At 39.0% G+C, this 21,002-nt stretch overlaps 1 protein-coding gene across 1 annotated transcript; it reads right to left on the bottom strand.

Annotated features, from left to right (window-relative positions):
- Positions 1 to 88: 88 nt before the first annotated feature.
- desmb (desmin b) lies at positions 89 to 14,049 on the bottom strand. The gene is made up of 9 exons (XM_042404488.1): positions 13,378 to 14,049; positions 8,646 to 8,706; positions 7,840 to 7,935; positions 6,571 to 6,732; positions 6,048 to 6,173; positions 5,731 to 5,951; positions 5,170 to 5,213; positions 4,790 to 4,878; positions 89 to 3,030 (listed from the first exon to the last, which is right to left on the bottom strand). The coding sequence occupies exons 1-9, from the start codon at positions 13,953 to 13,955 to the stop codon at positions 2,989 to 2,991; spliced, it is 1,419 nt and encodes a 472-aa protein (XP_042260422.1). The 5' UTR covers positions 13,956 to 14,049; the 3' UTR covers positions 89 to 2,988.
- Between the last annotated feature and the right edge of the window lie 6,953 nt (positions 14,050 to 21,002).

Here is a 21,002-nt window from a genome sequence, read left to right as displayed (position 1 = left end):
CCTCCACCTCACAGTTACTTCACTTTTCACAGTTAATTTTTTTACATATTAATAGTATTTACAGTTTGTTTTAGTATATAGTTTTTTAAGTATTTTTGATCATTTTGATAATCACTTCAGTGTCTTAGGTAACCGTTAGCGATGTTAGCTAGTCACTCAGTGTAACACCAACGCTGATTTTCACAGCTTTAACGTTGGGTCGCTGCTTGTTTTTTAACACTTGGTGCTTGGAAAAGCTGCTAAAACCAAAAGTGACTGACGTATACCGTCTTGCGAAAGCGAGCAAGTAAATCTCCGACCTCATTGCTCGATAAAGGGTTTAAATTGTAATGTTTCCAGCTATATCTTCCTTTACTTTGCCCTTAGCTCAGCATCAGCTGGAAAGGAATGAAAAGCTCACAGAGGAGAAATCAACTGATGAAAAGCAAAGAGGGACTGAGCAAAAGTCCGTAGAGCTGACGGCCCTCCTCATAAATTTAATGGTGCTTTTCTACATTTTGGTATCCAGCTAGAATAGCTGATTGGCTAACTTTGCTATTTAAAGACACTGAGGTGATACCAAAATGCTAAAAACACTACATACAAAAAGTGCTAAATACTATTAACAATATGTACAAAATTAACTGTGAAAAGTGAAGTAACAGTGAGGTGGAGGCGAAGGACACGTTACTGTAGAGTTGACAGCAGGTTGACTGGAAGTAAATATATGTTAAGTTCGTAAAGCAGATAAACGTCACACTACGTTGTGCAAGTGGAGAGTGAAGTAGTGCAAATATCTTCTGTTTTTGAGTTTGGGATGATGTTTCACTCCTCTCACATCATCTGAGAAAGCATTGAGACATTTACTAGCTTTAGCTTTAGCTTTAGCGTTAGCTTTAGCTCCGTTAGCGCTGGCAGAACAGCGAAAGCAACGCAGCAGATCTTCTGATGAAATCTGACTCATTTGTTAAAATTTCAAAAAGAGAATCAGTTGTTTCACCACCTGCCAGTCTGAGAAACTTAAACTCTATTTGCTGTGGCAGAACAGCGCCCTCTTTCTGTTTTGCGCCGTAAAGCAATGCAGCAGATTAACTGCCGACTATCGGTTCAAAAAGCTGTTTAAAAATACAGCGGAGAAACCTGTTTTTCTTCTCTACGTTTAGAGTATAATAATCATCATGATAATTACTCAGTGAGGTTGAAATGTGACTCATCAAAAGCACCTTTAACAAACAGAACCAGGCTGAGATGTCAGTGTAATTAAGGCTCAGAGAGTTTGAATGAGAAAAGCGGACTAGCGGCCAAACCAACTTGTACTTAGACTCCTTCCATCATGTGCATTGATTTTCTTCATTTTGGGACAAACATAACATTTTTGTCAACAGTGAAAATGTGAATAGTCTTTACCTTTTATTTTATTTTTTTTTATATAAAGGAACAGCAAGCAAAAGGGGGAATGTATGGTACGTTTTGATTCGTCCTTTTTGGAAACAGAAATGCATGATCTCACCCCTCCGTCCCGTCCCGTCCCCCCCCCCCCCCCCCCGTATGATCTGCCCCGCCACGTTGGCTTCGCTTTGGCTCCCACCAAACACCCCCCACCTCCTCCTCTTCCTCCTCCTCCTCCTCCATGTGCATCGATGTGAAATTTGTACATAAAACACAGCACTTAACTAACTTTTTCTTTTTGTTATTTTTACCGTTTTATTTGAACTATTTCTGTTGCATTTCTTAGAAATCTAATTTAATTGAGACATGTTTCTTTTTCCAGTCGGATGTATTTATTTGCTGATTTTTATTTATTTCTCAAGCCGTTCTGTAAAAGGAGAGTGCAATCTCATCACTTGTAGGCCAGTAACTCTATGCTTTTAAAAAAAGAAAAAAAAAATATTGAACTATGATTATTAAAGCATGTGTTCCTATGGGCCTGTATACAATCAATGTGTGCGAGTCGTCCTTTGACACAAGAACATACAGAAGTCAGTCAGCTTTAACTTGTAATCCACTTAACTTTTATTAGCAAATATTTGAAAGTCACAAGGGATTATCGCTGCCCCCCCTCCCTCTCCTCCATCTCTCCTTCTCTTTCTTAGTATTTTCTACATCACACAACCTCTCTCCTCGTATCTCTCTCTCTTCATCTCCAGACACCTCCTAATCTCCTCCTCCATCGCCTTTTTTTTTTTTTTATCTGTCCTCTCTGCGTCCCCTTTTTTTGTTCGATAAGCGTAAATGCACGCACATATAGTTCTCCTCGCTCTCCTAACGCTACTGACTAGACAAAACAACGACCTTGAGGAAACAGGACAAAAGCTGCTGCAAGAGAAACCAGAAGAAGAATCCATATTTCTGCCCTTTTCACGGTCTTGTGGTAAAAGCAGGAAGATTTGCTCGGTTTGAATGAAAGAGCAAATTTTCTGTGACATTTAACTTTAAAATTGCAGAGCAGGAACTGTGTGCAGCACTGGAATATCCTATTTAAGGGTCCCTCTTGGATAAATGCTGTATTTTTGGTGATCCGGTGCAAAAATCTCCATCTTATCAAGTCATTTTTATATCTACAACTGAGTCCTTAAACTTCTTTGAGGGTATTTTTTCTTGATTCTAGTGCAGCAACTTTATTCTGTCTTGTTTTAAGACGCAGATTCTCTTGATTTCTCTTATTAAGACATCTGTAAATTAAATAGAGTCTTTAGGATTCAGTTATAGACAGTAAATGATGAGATGGAGATTATTTTTTGCAGCCATTGCGACGTACATGTATGTTGTATTCAGCTGGAAGACATCAGTAAGCAGAGATAAATAAACCCGGATAAAGTTCCCTCCTTTAAATTCACAAACAAGAACAGTACAGGCCATAACGAGGAGTTTGTAAAGTCTTTAGGCTTAGTTTTATTTGTGCATCTTTTTTTTTTTTTTGTTTCTTTTATTCCTCATCTATCCAGCTCAGAGGAAGGATGGACAGATTGTTTCTTCTTCTTCTTCTTCTTCTTCTTCTTCTTCAGATTGTTACATGATGTCTTGCTGGTGCTGCGTTGACTCGCTGACAACCTGCAGGGCAGAAACACGACGGTCAGGAGTCAACAGATGGGTTATTTACATGAATAAATGTTTGTTTATTTGCAAGTCAGAGCTGTCAATAAACAGCCAGCAGGCATCCTCGCATTTCTGGACTGTTGAAGTATTTTTATCTGTAACTAAGTCTTGTAATTTATTGCAGCTTTTTGACATTTATAGCTGCAGACGTGCTTGGGTAATTATATGTTTTGTAGCCGCACAGATGATCTTTCAAGATCATGTAGCTCGAGGATAAACTAAGAAGGGATTATAAGATGTTATTGATTTCTAATTTTTCTTCTTGTCGCTTTAATTTTTCTTTGATGTTTCTTCTTGTCGGTTATATTTGTGACTTGTGGTTTTTAGATCAGTACAGAGATCTAACAGTGAGCTAGATATTAAAATGTGTCAGTTATATATATGTAGGGTTGGAAGGAGATTACAATAGGGGCAAAAACATAGTTTGAGGAATAATTTAAACACGTAGAAATCAGCCAGTGCAGCAAGAATATAGATTATTTTCAAGTATTTTCCTAATTGCACGTTTAAAATATAGTTTTTCTTATTATTCTTAGTGCAACATCTGTCTTATTCCTTCTTGTTAAAATAATCTGCCAGATTTTGTCTCTCGTTTTAATCAAACAGGGACTCAGATACAGACGAACGTGTTGATAAGATGTTCCGCAGTGTGTTTTTATGCGCTGACAGGGTTTTGTTATTTCAAGAGGTGGAAAAAATGTTTTCAACCCGAAAACAGCCGCACGCCATCCTTCAACACGGTCGACAAGGCTGCACAGGAAGATAGAGATGTAAAAACAAAAGTAACACGAAGCAACTGTGACTAGTCACAACCTGCCTGCGACGTGTGTTTTTCCCCCCAGATGAGGCTGCGGGTGGAGCGTGTTTCCACTCGGGATGTTTGGATCTCTGGATGAACTAGTCGCTGCTTGTGTGTGTTGGTGTGTTTACTTGGAAAGATTTTGAATACTTCTGTTTAAAAAAAGACCTCACAGCTGATAAATGATATCAAAAACTCAGGTTAAAGGTCATGTTTAAGGTTTAAAATCAGCTAGAATCGTACATATAGCAGCTACAGAGAGCTTTTATCCACCTCCGCTTAATAGACTACATTTAGAGGGACAGTTTGTTTCTGTGTCAGTTGATTCTTTGGCTATTTAGGGCAGAATTAAGTAAAAGTGACCCAGTCTGAATACTGATCAATATAGACGTAAACCCATTAGTTCAGCTTTAGAAATGAGGGAGATTAAACTAGTCGATATGTGAAGAACTAAGAGGTTTAAAATGTCGTCTGTTGATCCGCAGCAGCTGAGAAAATCTGTTTTTCGTTATATTTCTCTCTTTCTTTCATAGACTTCACAGATTTTACTACCTAAAGTTGTTTTCTGGGGCGTTTTTGCTTCGTTTTAATTATAATGAAGAGAAACAGGAAGTTCATGAGATGAATTTTAACCAACAAAGCTGCAAAGATGCTCCCGAATTCACTTATTCTGAGACTTTTTTTGTCATAGTTGCATCATTTGAACAAAAAGGCTGTTTGTTGACTAATAACTGAGAATATTCTGTATATACACACACATAAAATCTTAAACTAAAAGGAAACTTGAGATAAATGTCCTGCAGTTGTGATGTTGAAGGCTTTGTGTGTGTGTGTGTGTGTGTGTGTGTGTGTGTGTGTGTGTGTGTGTGCGCGTGCGTGCGTGCGTGTGTGTGTGTGTGTGTGTGTGTGTTGTACCTCTCCGTCGCGGGTCTCGATGGTCTTGATGAGGACGGTTTTCTTTGAATGCATCTCAGAGGAGCGCTGCTGGTGCTCGGGGCTCGTCTCTGCACCGACACAACATGACAGAATGAAACATATTATTCATATAAAGATGAACTAAAGTAGGTTAATAATCTCTTAAGACTGTTTTTTCAGTTTTTAGTTATTATCCAGTAAGCAGATTACGAGAAAACTACTATTATTTATGATACACTCATAATGTGTTAATAATGACATTTAAACAATGATGCATCTTAAATCTGGTGTTGAGAACTCTATATGAAGGTGAACTGCATTGTGGGTTGTAAACACAGTCCTCTAGTGGTGTGTTCAGGTAACAGCGTGCATGTTCGTACCTCGGAAGCTCACGGTGGAGTAGCTATGCACAGGCAAGGCAATCCTGCAAAGACATAAAAACAGACGAGTTATGAGTGTTGAAAACATGATGCAAATTATTAATCTACTGTTTAATATCAGTGAATCTCTGTTATCACGTTATCTTCATTTGGATTCTCTGTTTCTGTCCTTTAAAGTCTCACCTACACACTTTTTATCCTTTACTAACAGAACTTCTCCAATTAAAAAAACTCTGCACAGTTTTTCTTCCCTTCTTCAGTCAGTTAATATTGTTTTGTGACATAAAAGGGAAGAAAAGACAATTACAAATGAATCTAGTCAACAGTGAAATTAGTCCATCTGTTTACTTTCAGTTCAGCATTAATTTTCTAGAAACAAATAAGAGTGAAATCCCATTTGGTCTAAAGATGATGAAGCTTTTTTCTGGCTTCACAAATGATTAAATTACTATTAGAGGATTTAACCAGCAGCTGCTTACATTTGAAATAGCATTTAATCTGCTGCAGAAACCCTAAAAAACTGGTTGTAATATATTTAAAAACCACCGAGTGCAGCGTCACCTGCTCTCCTCTCCTTCCAGCAGCTTCCTGTAGGTGGCGATCTCCACGTCCAGCGCCATCTTTACGTTGAGCAGGTCCTGGTATTCGCGGAGGTGACGCGCCATCTCGTCCTTCATGTTGGCGATTTCCGCCTCCAGCCGGGCGATGGTGTCCTGGAAGCCGCTGGCCTCGCGGCCGTGACGGTCCTCCATGTCCCTCATCTGCCTCATCAGAGACTCGTTCTGGGATTTGTTTGAAGAGGAGACAACAAAGCTGGAGTCAAACGGAGCTCAGAGAGGACGGAGGAGAGAAGAAGTGTGAGTGTGTGCGAGACGTACGGTGCCTTTGAGCGAGTCGATCTCACAGGTGTAGGCTTGGATCTGGTGTCTGAACTCCATGGTCTCCTGCCGGGCCTGCTTCAGAGCCTCGTTGTTCTTACTCACAGCCTGGTTCAGGTCAGACACCTGCAGGGACAAAAGGTCAAAGGTCAGATAGTGTTACTACTACTACTGCTACCCCAGTACTACTAAAACGACAAAGTCAAATTCGCATTAATTTAGACTTTTTTCACGTCTCATTAATTAATTCTTAACTATGTAATAATGTAATAATACCTCATAATACTAAGCTGTACTAAGCCCTCTAAATGCAGGTTCAAGTTCTGGTTGGTAAATGTTTCTCAGTATCTTAATTTCCTGCTCTAATGGTCAGATTTAAATATATTATGTCCATGTTTGACTTAACTGTAAAACCTGCATTTCAGCTCACAGCTGTGCTTTCAAAGAGCCGATCAGTATTTACAACTTCTGAGAAAGATCAGTGAAAGAAACCAGCAGCGACCGACGATAATCTCTCTCTCACCTTGGACTTGTACCAGTCCTCAGCCTCGGAAATGTTCTTGGCGGCGATGCCCTCGTACTGAGCTCTGATGTCTCGCAGCGCCGCCGTCAGGTCCGGTTTGGACATATCCATCTGGATCTGGACCTGAGTCTCCTGCATCTGGGCCTGCAGCTCGCGGATCTCCTGCAGGAGGGAGGAGGAGGAGGAGGAAGGTCAGATTACATTAATAATCCCCTATGAGATCGCTAGAAACATCCTAAAAACTTCAGGTAACTGCAAGAAATTTCACTCTGCAATCTTCTGGTGTTACAAGTATCTATAAAGTTTATTCAGACAGGAAGAAAAGAGAATTTTAGACATCACTAATGCATACAAATGCAATTTATGTGAAGACACTGAGGTGAAGATGTGTTGAATTTTGTGCAAATTACACAATTTTGCTTCACTTTCTGCCCTAATTTACAACAAATCTACCAGTTCAGGTGTTAAAATGTGTAAAAAAACCTGATTTTTAATTTTGTTATAGCCAGAGAGAAAGCAGCTATTTTACACTTAAAGGAAGTCAAAGTATTGATCACCTATTATCACTTAAAAACTGCTAGTGATCACGTAGCAATTAGCTGCTAATGCTGCAGCAACCAGGTGACTTTGGCATCATGTTGCAGTAGTCAGAGAAAGTGTTGCTTATGTGTTGTTTTGTATTTTTGGAAAAGCTAAAATAGTGGATGGTGTTTATTATTCTCAGGGCTACACACACACACACACACACATACACACACACACACACACACACACACACACACACACACACACATCTAAGCTTACAAGCGTCTGCTGTTCAGAGACAGTTCACATCAACTGCTGGTACGCAGAGTAATTTTAGCCGTACATCTGCTGTGGGAGATCTCAGCGCTCTGCTGCAGCACTGCTCAGGCCTGCTGCCAACATTACAAGCTTTGTTTGTGTGTTTGTGCGTGAAACTGTATACTTCCCCGATCCTCTCGTTTGTCATCTCACACACACACACACACACACACACACACACACACACACAGATGTAACAACAGACGCTTACAGACAGACAGACCAACTGCATTCAGACAAAATAGAAAGATTTCTTCATCTTTAAACAGATGTGATAGATTTTTAAAGTTTTCATGATTCGTATATTATAAACTATGAAAATATCACATCATGGGTAAATAATCTGTAAATAAAGTCTGATAGGTGTCAGAGAAGAAGCCAATTTTTTACAGCAGTCGCAATGACAAATAAAAAAGAGGAGAGAACCTCTTCATGGATCTTCTTCAGGAAGGCGATCTCCTCCTGCAGCGTCTCGATGCGTCTCTCCAGGTCCAGACGGGCCAGAGTGGCAGCGTCCACATCCTGCAGAGGTTAAAAGTAGAACAGAGAGTTTGATCCACGACTGTGTTAAAGGTGTTTAATGAACAGTTAAAGTCCAATGTCAAACTTTTCATGAAGTTCTGAGGATGTGAAATCTTTATTTCCAAAGGTCAATAACATCTCAAGTTTAAAGTTTTAAAGTTCATTCTGGATGTTGGAAGGACAAGAATTAACTTTGAAACTTCACTTTTAAGCCACTGACATGGATGAGAAGTCCTTAAAGAGTACTTTAAGGACTTCTCATGACAACTGGAAACATGACAACTGGGAAAACTCCATCTACTGAGGAAGATCGGGCAATAAGATCAAAAGCTCCAGAACATCAATTAAAAGGACCAAAAGAGGAGATTATTTTTGTTGAAAGTCTCTAAATCTCAGTAGCTCCAATAAGGGACCAGAAAAGATTCAGATTCAATTAGATTAAGGTTTTATAAAACCATAATTTTATTCATTAATGTTCAACTTAACACTAAACTGAGTGAAAATTCCAATGAACCCAACAAATCCCAACCTGTCACCATCTAATGTGCTCATCATATCAAGCTTGAACATGTTTTGCATGTATTCTCATAATAACTGGAATAAAAACGACGTCTTACATCGTAGAGAAAGTCAGATGAAGAACTTCTGTGTATGTGTTTGACTGGAGTACTTGTACATACAGTAGGATCAGTGAGGCATGCAGGACTCACCGCTCTGAAAGCAGCCAGGTTGTTCTCTGCTTCCTCTCTCTGAATAATCTCCTCCTGGAGTCTGACGGACAGACGGACAACGAGTTTAGATTCATTTACATGTTAGTTCACTGATCAACATGAAAGCTTTAGTGAGGATTTTACGCTGTGAGCTGTTCCCTCTGTCCCCACCACACACTAAAAATACTGCAAATTGTATTTAAATGAACCAGTTCTTAATCAATAACTGCTCATAACACTCCATAATAAAATATCCTAACATCCTCTGTTTTCCTCATTAGTACCAAATGAATCCAGGAAACTTCTAAGCCTTTTCCATTCTGCCAGAATCTATTAATTATAAGTAGTCACATGTAAATATACTAGAATTAGTCCAAAAATTAAGTTTTTAACTGCATGATGTTAGATCCCTGCTGTTGCTAAAACCCCCTAAATTCCCGTAAGAAGATGAAGGACATGACGTCATCGTCCTCGGCGGCAGCTACAGCACCTGGTTACCATTTAGAGGTAATTTACATGTTTGCTTCATCTGAAGTGAGATGTGTTTAGGAAATGATTTTGCCAAAGAAACATCTGACCAAATATGCAAAAGAGAATAACATTGATGTTCCTGCAAAGGGAAAGAGACAGAAAATTCAAAGTATGTTTTAATGTTAAAGAACCAGATTGGATCAACTCCCTGCAGCAATAACAGGAGATAAAACCTCAGATAAAAGCTCTATTTTTATTTTATTCTGAGTTAAATCTCTCTTGGATCTTCCAGCGACTATTTTATATCTGCTTTGAGTTGCAGTAGCACTCTCTCCTCTCTGCATCCTCACAAAACTGGCACTTAAAATGTAAACAGCGGCGGGAGAAAGAGAAAGGACAGATCATTAGGAGAGATCCTTCAGATATGTGTGAGCTCTTTCCTCTCCTTTTATAGAAGAGCACAGTGTAAACATGATGTGTGTGTGTGTGTGTGTGTGTGTGTGTGTGATGAGCTCTAACTTTGGTCAGACTCGGGTAGCAACACGCACACGTCAGTCGTCCGTCATTTATCAGTTTCATAGTTAAACAACACAGAGAGTATATCGGATTAAAAACAGAGACTCAGCTGACGGATGAAGCAGTTTTGGGGGGTTCACAGTGTTTTGGCTCAGAGGCACTTCAGCAGGATGATGCAGGAATCAGAGCTTATCATGTGCCTGGTCCACTTTGAGGCTCATTGTCAGGTCTAAATTTATTCTACGGCACGCATGTTAATATTTATAGATCCAGACTGGTGTAAGCCTTGGAAAATGTCTTTTATAATCACACGTCTATTTTTAATGCTAATTTTCATTCGAGGCTCTCGGCACTTTTAGTTTTGAGGAACGTGTTTTAATTATTCTTTTACATCTACTTTATGTTTGTTTTCTTGCATTAATCTGATCAAATTTAATTGTAATTATGTAGAGTAGTAGTAGAAGTATTCACGGTAGTATTTTATTTCCTCTGGTGTCTTGTTGAACACTGAGAGTATCTCCAGTTAACGACAGGGCCACTGGCAATGTTCAGGTCTTTAACTTCACCCTTTTTTACCACAACAGAGGTCATTAGAGCTCTAAAAGAACTGAGTCCTAGAAAACCAGCTGGTCCAGATAACTTAGAGCCTGTCTTTAAATGTCCTGAAATGGAAGCTTATGCTCTTATGTTTATTGTCTTAAGATTATATTATACCGTCTTACGGCTAAGTGCACAATATGATAGTCTTCTCTGCTTCTCGTGTGAACATGTTTAACCGCCGGTTCCCGACAGGTGTGGATAAGTTAATAAAAGTGAGCTCTGGGATTCGGCCTTCGACTGTTACTTCTCAGCAGACTGAGGCAGAGAAGGAAACCCCCTGAAGAAGAAAGATAGATTAGACTCTGAATGAATAGAAAAGGAACATTGTGCATTAATTAAAAGACACCTGTCAGGATGATGAATACGGGATGTTCTGTGACGCACGCCTGTATATACAAATATGATTACCGAACTTCAGACGGTATCTCTTTCATCCTAGCAAACTGGAAGATTTGCATCTTGCTCTCTGTGAATTCATCCTTTAAATTTGCATGACACTTACCTTGTCAATAAATAAAAACCCAGAGGACTGAAAAGCTGACTTTGTTATTCCCCTCTTGGAAGGAGGCGACTCTATATTGTCTACATTTCAGTCAGGATTCTGCAAAAACCATTGTACTATAACTGCTGCCATGAAGGTCATAAATGATATAACTGAGGCCTTAGATAACAAGCTGTGCTGTCTTTCTCTTTTTATAGACCTCTCTAAGGCCGTTGAGACCGTTGATCACATTACTTTAATTGGACGTCTCACAGCTATTGGTTTTTCTGAACATGCAGTTGGGTGTATTGCAGATTTCTAACTATCTCACAGACACAACTCAGGCTGTTCAGTAAGAGGGTGCTACCTCAGAGGTACTGCAAGTCCACAAGGGAGTCTCACAAGGTTCAGTTCCAGGCCCACTGTTATTTACTATACAAATACATTTCCTTGGACAGATTATTATAAAATCAGCCTTTCATTTCTACGCTGATGACTCTGTCATTTACTGCTTTGCATCCACTCCTGCTGAAACTTTATTTGATAGAGTTCAAGAACAGCTTTGTCAACTGCAACTTGTTCTGAATGCAGATAAAACAAAGCTTATGCTTAAGATTAGATGAGTAAGATTAGCATTTTCTGATAAAATTGTTACTAGAAATGGTCAACAAATTGAGTCAGTATCTACTTTTAAGTACCTACTGTAGGGTTTTTAACTGATGACCACTTATCTTTTAAGGTACATATCCAGTATGTTACAAAAAACTGAAGCTTTTATGAGGATTTCAGTACAGAAACAAGTCTTGCTTTTCTTTTTGTGTGAAATTAGTGGAGTTTACCTTTTCACCTGTCATTGATTATAGTGATGTGTTGTTCATGAATGCGTCTGCTCAATGTCTTCACATGCTGGATAACTTCTATCATGGAGCTCTGAGATTCACTACAAACTGTGGATCTCTTATTCAACATTGTACTTAAAAGTGAATTGGCCTTCTTAATGTGCACTGCATGAGTCATTGGTATGTTTTTATTTACAAAGCCATTCTTGGCTTAATTCCTACTTACTTATCTCCTCTTTTAAACTTGAAATATGGGAATTATGATCTCTGTTCTCAGGACAATTTGTCGTTCCCAAAGTCTGAACTGAGCTGGGAAAGAAAGCTTTAAGGTTTTCTGCACCTACAACAATCTACAGACTGTAATCCTGAACGATTTATTTTAAAACTATGGTGAAATCTGTTGAGTCCAGATTGTCTGTGTTGAAATGTTTTATCTGATCATTTTAATGTTACTCAAATCTATGTGCTTTTATGTTTATTTATTGTTGAAACTCTGTGTTGCTGCTATTCTCGGCCATGTCTCTGTTGTAAAAAAGATCTTTGATCTCAGTGGGACAAACCTGGTTAAATAAAGGCTAAATCAATTTTTAAAAATAGTATAAATATTAGTAGTGGTAGTTGGTAGTAGTGGTTTTTGACATTTGACACAACAGCTATGGATAAATAAGTTGGGCTGCAACTGACGATTATTTCCGTTATTTTCCTCCTTTAGTCGATTAGTCATTTAGTCTATAAAATGTCAGAAAATAGTGATCACAAGCCTGAGGTGACGTCCTCAAACAAGAAAATAATCACATTTGAGCAGCTGGAATAAAAGAGTTTTTCTTGAAAAATGACTTGAAATGAGGATCAAAATAGATGCCGATTCATTTTCTGTCAGTCAACTAATCAATTTATTGACTAATCGTTGCAGCTATAAGGTCTTTAAATACATTTTCACTCTTCTATGATGTTGTTATACCCTTTTAAACATAAGGAACATTTTTGTTATGTACATATAATATTAAAATATTGATCTGGCAGACTCACAATACAAATGAAAGAGTTAGACGTGTATTTGATGAGATGCTGAGATGAGTTTTATGACTGATTACTTAAAAACTGATAATACTCATGATTGTCTATGTAAAAGTTTTAAAAATGGTCCTAAACGTTTATTTATGTGTAAAGATTCTTAGCAAAAAGGACATGTGAGCCTTCAAACACTGAATCAGGCAAAATCATAAGCTGCAACGTAAATATGTGATTTGTAAAATGGCCAAAAACCAGTAAAAACACTTGTAATGGCCCTTTAACACCATGTATCAGCGTTTAAAAATACCTCCTGTAACCACAACAAACAACAGATAACTCTGCCAGCTGAGACACACTTATCTCCCACACGGCTGGTTAAATTGAGCAGACATGATATTACACACACACTCACACACACACACACAATGTCTGTGTATCATCTCATCCCTCCATTCATGCATCACTCCATCCACACGTTCCCTCGCTTTCATGTGGTCGGTGTGAATCATCCAGATATTTCTTGCTTTGCTTGACTGATTCACACTTTGTCAGCACCGTTTAACCGCATCGTCCTGTTGGCTTTCACTGTTGATTTTACTCTTAAAGTCAGCGGTTTCGTTGAATTTTTGCCCTTTTTTTTCTACTTTTCTGTCATTTTTGCACACACACATGCACACACATGCACACACCGACTCCTTCTCAATTCACACACATACATTTATGCACACACATACAGACATGTCTTATATAGACACAAACACACTTAAACCCCTCTTAAAGAAACACACACACACCATATTGCTCCTCCCACCTTTGTTTGAGTTTGTCGAGGTCGTCGACCAGGTTGTCCCGCTCCACCTCTATGCGCGACCTCTGATTGGTCAGGATTTCCACCTGCCTCCTCAGCTCACTCATCTCCTCCTCGTACAAGTCGGCGATGCGTGTCGGCTCGCGGCCGCGCAGACGCTCCACCTCCACCGTCAGCGCCTGGTTCTGCTGCTCCAGGAAGCGCACCTTCTCGATGTAGCTGGCGAAGCGGTCGTTCAGGTGCTGCAGCTCGGCCTTCTCGTTGGTCCTCGTGGTCAGGAACTCCTGGTTGAGGGCGTCGGCCAGGCTGAAGTCCAGCGTCTCGCCCATGCCGGCGTACGTGCGCCCCATAGACACTCGTGAGGCTGAAATTGGCTTGCCGTAGTAGCTGGAGGACACCCGGTAGGACGGCACCGCGCTGGTCCGGGTCACCTCGTAGACCCTGGAGCTGGAGTGGCCGCCGCCGCCACCGCCAATGTGGCCCAGCAGCGAGCGGTTGAGGGTGGGTGAGGCATAGGTGCCCTGACCGAAGGTACGGCGGTAGGAGGAGGTGCTTTGGGCGGAGGAGCTGTAGGAGGCCATGATGGAGGAGACAGAAAGCCTGATGAGGGCTGCAGCAGAGAGGAGCACTGAAGAAGAAGCAACTGCCCCTGGCTATTTGTAGTTACCCCTCCCTCGCTTTTTTACCCACCCCTCCCTCCCTGTGAACTGCTCTCCATGTATGTCTCGACGTCTCTGTTTGTCTCCCTCTTCTATTTTCTTTTTGTCATCTGCCCTTTATCCCTTCCTCTCCTTCTTCACCACTTTATTACTTCCCTCTCTTTTATCTTTCTATTCCCCCTTTTTCTCGACACAAAAAAACCCCCTTTCATCCTCTTCATTTCTCCTTCTTCATCATCAGCTTCTGTCTCAATGTGGTGTTACTGGGGGTTCATACTGGTGTGTTGCTTCAAGTACAGGTGAGACATTGAGTAACAATCCAAGAGGTTCAGTTTTAATAATGAGTTTGAATCATATCAGCAATTTATGATACTATGAGACAGTTTCTTTTACAACTCTCAGAAGTCGTTACGGCAACCATGACCCAGGAAACGCGAGGGACAGTGATGGTGGCGTCAGGTTTTCTTCAGGTACAAGCGAGACAATGAAATGTGTTCCAGGAAGGACAGTTTGAGTAATAAATCCAGATACCAAAGAACAAATTACTCAACAATTGTAATGAAATACAGCATCTATGTAACAAGGTGATCTAACAGGAAGTCTATAAACTCATGTAGTGTTAAAGGACAAGTTCACAGTTTTTCAAATCTGTCTTAAAACAACAGTCAGGTCCTTAAATAAACACCAAAAAAGGTTTTGGTCCCTATAATCATCCCTCCTCTTCATACTTGGCATATATTTTTCCAATTTAAGTCATGGGGGACAAAATCTGTGCAAAAAATGCTTTTAAAAGTTTATCTGAAGTTAATATCCTCCAACATAACAGTCTTTATAGTTCAAATCTCCCTCTTAGTGTCAGTAAATCTCATTGTAGTTCAGCACCAATAACCAATAACTCATATTAGCTTCAGATAAATACATTTAAATCTTTAAATCTAATGGTCGGTATGAACAGGAGGAATGATTACAGCAAGCAAGACTGTTGTTTTAAGAAGCACTCGAAAAACTGTGAACTTATCCTTTAATGTCTGTCTGGGAAGAGGTTGGGTTAGTGGTGCAACGCTCCTACTGACCATCAATGTTTTCTTTAAACCAATGATCTCATAATCTGTTTTTGACTGTAACCATCATCTAAACAAACACAGTTAGATCAGAAAACAGTCATGAATGAGTCTTTACTGTTTTTGGAAGGAGCTTCAGAGCAGAAAAATGCTCACGTGGGTCGTTTTCAGAAGGCGATGACGAACATCACTTTTACCAATTAGTTTAGAGGACTTGTTGGATCCTGGTCACACAGTTAAATGAGCAAATTTCCTCCTGCCTCTGTGATCTCATGACATAACAATGCGAGGACGGTGGCTTTCAAATCGTCCTCACATGGCGAGGCGGCGCAGGTCGTTAATGAAAGCATCCATTGGGGGAGGTGGGGAGGGAGGGGGGGGAAAGCTTTGACTAACCTGCCTTAAAAAGGAAAACTATCCCATCCCGAGAGACAAAGAAGTACAGTATGTGCCTGCAGACGCTCCCAGAGCCGGAGAAAGCCCACATTCCCAAACAATACGCACCATTAATGATGATATCATTAGGATGTGTGACAGTAAAGTGGATTTAAAGGGAGGTTTCCCACTGCCAGCAGACACACACACACGCACCGATTCAAAGGAGCTCTGAGTCATTTCGAACTGTGTCGAAAATATGTTTAAAGGGAATAAAACTCTGATCGAAAACATCTACTGCTGATGTACGTCCATTTTGGGGGATAATTTTAAAGCAAACTTTGTTAAAAAGTTGTTCTGAGATGATTAAAAAAAACAGCAGATGGTGAAAATCTGGCAACAGATTTGATTAATTTGACTTCAGCAAGCCAAAACGTGCAGTTTGTGAATAGTTTAGCAAGATATTTGTTATTATAATGACATCAGAAGCATCCACAAACTTATTAAACGTATTAAATTTATGCAGTATGATAACTTATTGGATATTTACACGTTATATAAAGAAATCTCTTGTTAGAATATATCAAAGAATAAAAAAGGGACAAAAGTGAGTTTAAAAAGCTTGATATTCCAGTTTTATACACTGTCTAAACTTTAGACTTGGATTTTAGTTATTCCAAATAATCAAGCTGAAAAGGTTTAAGTGGCCCTGAAGGACAAATATTTATCCCAATGAGAAAAGGTCTTTAAAAAGTTTGACATTAACACATTTTCTTGGCGGGAAAGCAGAAAGTTTTTACTTTTTCATCCTGTTGCAATAAAGGATTAATAGACCTTCCTCCCTGCTGACACTGTGATTAACGCAGGTGTAACTAATATTCTTAATTAAAGCTGCAATTCATTTAAGTGCTCCAGTAATACAACACTGGTATCATGTTGACTGGTTCATTCTCAGTGTACTGGGATATAATTAATGTCATTAGTTGCACCTGTGCATTTCCTGCTGTGACAAGTCAAAATGTCCACCGAGTGTGAACTTTATGCACTATGTAATTCCAACAGTAGAATAAAAAAGTGTTGCAGTATGTCCATTACTTCCTACTAATGGTCCCACTATTACTGGTGTGAAAATTATAGACTGGTGACCTGTTAGTGATGAGAGGAAATGATTTTTAAGTGTCCAAAATCTTAATTTACTGCTCACTATAGTGTAACCTAACAGTTAAACTAGTAATTAATGGAATTTGGACTTCAAATTATTTCAAATCATTTTTAGTAATTCCATGCTTTTTTACACGTTGCATCTAATATAGTGTATTTAAATGTATTTACAGTCGTTTTTGTGACATATGATGTGATATCTGTTCATTGTCATGCAAGCTGAGGACAATAAAGTTGTTTTGATTTGATTTGAGATAATCTAAACACATATGGAGAGAATTTAGACGCCGCTTATGACTTTTTTTTTCCTTGCTGTTCCAAAACTGGCTTATATAGATTCAAGATTCAATAACTTTATTAGTCATTATGCAAGAACAATGTCAACCTCAAATAGTGCATTTGTATTTAAGACTTCACATGTGTTTACAAAGAATAAATAAGAATGAGTACAAAATATAAGAAATATAAAGTATAAAATGAAATTAGCAATAAAATACAACAAAAATACAAATAACGAGGTGCAAAAGCATCATCAGTAAAAGTGCAGTAAAGATAATTGATATCTGGGATGAGATGGCATCTAATTACAAGCAATTCTAATACTTTTTAAAAAATAACTACTATTATAAAAAAATAATTTTAATAGAGACGATGAACACTGAGCTGTTCAGCCCAGTAAGTGTTTAATTTAAAGGACCAGTGTGTAAGATTTAAGGGGATCTATTGGCAGAAATGGAATATAATATTCATAAGTATGTTTTAATTAGTGTATAATCACCTGAAAATAAGAATCATCTTGTTTTTTCGTTACCTTAGAATGAGCCCTTTATATCTACATAGCTAGCAGGTCCTCTTCTACAGAGGCCGCCATGTTGCACCGCCATGTTTCTAGGGCTGAACTCACATTTCTCCGTTTTGCCTCTTCAGGTTAGGCTAACCTATTGTTGCTAACTTTGGAGCTAACCCTTTCACTTTTCCAGCACTTGAGGAAACAACAGACCTGACTTTTTAGCATTTATTAACTGTTAACACTGGAGTCTGTATTGTACATTTATTGCCAGACTGAGAACTTATCGCTAAGCTTTTCCTAAACGGAGTTACGCTACCGATATTCATGGTTATTTTTGGCATTAAAAAAATATCTTTTGGCCTAGCGGGGAGTGTTTTGAATACAGGTAATTGTAATTCACAGGTAATTTGTTAGTCTGTCCCTCCTGCCGCAGGAAATAATGGATTAATCCTGGAAGACCGTTGATGTAGCACTTTTCTTCTTATGAAAGTAACATGGAGATTATTCGACCGATGAGAATTTAGTTGGACGAGAGCATATCGACCAACTAATCGACCAGTCGACCAGTCGACCAGGAGACTACAGCCCTACATGTTTATACAGTAGCGGACAAACCAAACACTGGCTCTAGTGAGGGCCTTTAGTATTTTTCGTGAGTTTCATGGCCACCTACGTGCTTGGAAGAGGAGCAGAGGGGGTATTCAGTTGGTTGCAATCTGCAGCTTCACCACTAGGCGCCACTAAATCCTACACACTGGTCCTTTAAATTTAAAGAGCAAGTTAGCAGCTGTAAATCTTGTTTTTTTTGTGCAGCAGTGATGTAGAAGTGTACTCCAGAGTGTGAAAAAGTGGAAAAAAAAAACTTTTTTCTCTATGAGGCTACTCTTTAACAAGCCTAGTTCAGTTGCTGTAACACTAAAACCACTTGAAAATGTAAACATGTGGTGCTCGTATTTATTCTCACAGCTGTCTTGATTATCTTCCAGAGAGCAAAGAGTTCACTGTAAATATTTTGGGTTTCTTGTCTCTCCAACGTGTTAAATGCTGCTACGGTATGAACACCTGCTGCTGTGTTTGGGACACGTGCAATAAAGTTATGGCTTTATGGGAAAGTTTATTGCAGCTTCTTCTTCTTGCCTTTTGATGTCAGTCAGAGTCATGTGTATAAATCTATTAACTGTACATGATGGTCTCTGCACGCCGTTTACCTGCAGACACTCCAGTATAGTGAAAGCTCAGCCCTGTTACTCTGCTGCTGCCATTATATCAGTATAATTACACAACAGTAATGATGTGTATTTATAAAAACACTCATATGATCCCAGTATCTTCATCACTACTGTTCCTCCTCTTCTCACTCTTACAGCCTGTTGCTCTCACGTCTATTAATAGAGCCTGAAAGCTAGTGTGTGTGTGTGTGTGTGTGTGTGTTTTGGTGTGTGTGTGTTTTGGTGTGTGTGTGTTTTGGCCTCACTGGGCTTCCTCAAGAGCAGAGGAGACTGAGTGAGCTGACAGCTGAAGTAAACATCTCTTCATCGCCTTCAGACCTCCTCCTCCTCCTCCTCCTCCTCCCTTGGTGTTCAGGACTATATAAGGCCGGTTCCTGTGGTGATACAGTGATAAATGAATGCATGTAAACTAACAGCAGTGAGTCAGAATGAGAGAGGGAGGAGGAGGGGAGACGTTTTACTAATTAATTCAAAAATATTGGGGGTAACTCTGCTTTATTAACCCTAATTCAAAATGATTTTTTAACATAACATTACATGACATTAGTTTTTTGAGAATTTGGTGTCTAGAGTCACAACTGAAAGTAGAGAATATATGTTTTTTTTCTTTTTAATGTATTATGCATTGCAAGAAGTTAAACAGTGCACAAAATGTCTCATCTACACTGTAAAAAAACAGTAAAAAGTCTGGTAGCAAAAGTTGCCAAACACTTACCATCAAATAACAGTAAAAAACCTTTACTTATTCTACAGAGATTTATTTTAAAAGTACTAATATTTACTTTGGACATTGGACTACAGCCCAGCATCGGCCTGAGTGTCTGCCTGCAACACATGACTATTTTAGTATATTTACTCGCCAAATGTGGATTGTGTAGACTAATACATCCATTAATGTAGAAGACTGAAATTGTTCAAACGTCAAGTATCATCAAGGAAAAACACCATCTTGTTTGCCTGATCTTGAAGGATTGCATTTGTCACACAGTTGATTAAAGAGAAGGAGAGACCGTTCTGCTGTGGTTGAGTTACATTGACTTTGAACTAGTGAGGGACCTCGAACAGAATAATGAAGCTCTGTCATGAAAAGCTGTCAATTCATAAGCTGTCTTGTCTGAATCAGAAACGGTCTGGTAATATTAGGCTTGGGAAAATGCTTTCAACAAGCTTTGAGCTCAATCCTGTCTTGCAGTGTTTTCTAGGTCTGTCTTTAAAGTCTGGGCTGCACACACATGTCTCAAAACGTTAACTGTTCATGCTCAGTATCTACAATAATGCAAATAGGCAATTCAGCTAAATAAAAACTGTCAAGTCTTTTCAAGTCAAATCAAAGTCAAGTCGAGTCTTATCAGTGTTTCCTTCCAGACACAAACAAATAATCTAATACATAATTAGTGTTAACATACAGATGTGAATCTGCATGCTAAAAAAAAGTCTCAAGTTCATACGGCAGATTGAAAGTCACGATGACTGTGATCCTCTGCAATGAGCCTCAGCAAGCCTTGTCCTGAGAATACAAAAACAGAAAATATGTATCATGCTTTTTGTAAGCCATTTTCACATGATCCTATTTTTTTGTACAGTATAAAACCAATATTTACCAAGAATTTATTGTAAATAGATGAGATAATCACATACAATTAAAGCCTAAAGCTCTCAAGATACCTTTAATGGGTGCAAAAGCTGTATAGAGATAAGCGTAACTGTAAGAAAAAAAAACACATATCCCACTCAAGCACATGTCAGAGGAACACTCTATTTGCAGAAGCGTCATTCCCAGTTTCCTTTCTTGGCCTTTTCATATTCTGTTGCCAGACACTTGGCCTTCAGCCATCTGTCCGCAGTCATCACACCGGACCTGTTGAAGTAGAAAAACTAATTATTTTTCTTGTTTTGCTATTGGGCGCCGAGATGTTTACGTGCTTTTGTCAGTTGGCTTTCACTCAGCTGTACTCGAGTGTACTTGTTATGTTTACATCACATTTCCACATTGTAGCTGCTGCTTCACAACAACTCACCCAGTCTGTAATGGGAGATCCAGATCCTGGAGGCCTTAAAGCTGCTCATCAAAGACTGAAACAAAAGAATTACAAGATATTATTTATACCTCTATGGGGAAAGAATACAAACATGCATGAGTTACTTTGAGGCAGACATCAAGTATGTGGCCAAACAAGGTATAAATATACTGTTCATTTTCGTTTTATATTGATATTGATGCACTTTAAGAATTGATTGACACTATTGGGCAAGTAGGGTCTATCTGTGCTTTAACTATTTAGCAGCTGGAGATAAATTACAGCAGTAAATACACAGTAAATATACATATCAACACTAGAAGAGATAAAAACCT

The sequence above is a fragment of the Thunnus maccoyii genome, chromosome 24 (genome assembly GCF_910596095.1).
Source record: "Thunnus maccoyii chromosome 24, fThuMac1.1, whole genome shotgun sequence".
NCBI classification, from domain to species: Eukaryota; Metazoa; Chordata; class Actinopteri; order Scombriformes; family Scombridae; genus Thunnus; species Thunnus maccoyii.
Note: the sequence above shows the minus strand (reverse complement) of the source record. Positions and strands in the feature narration are given on the sequence as shown.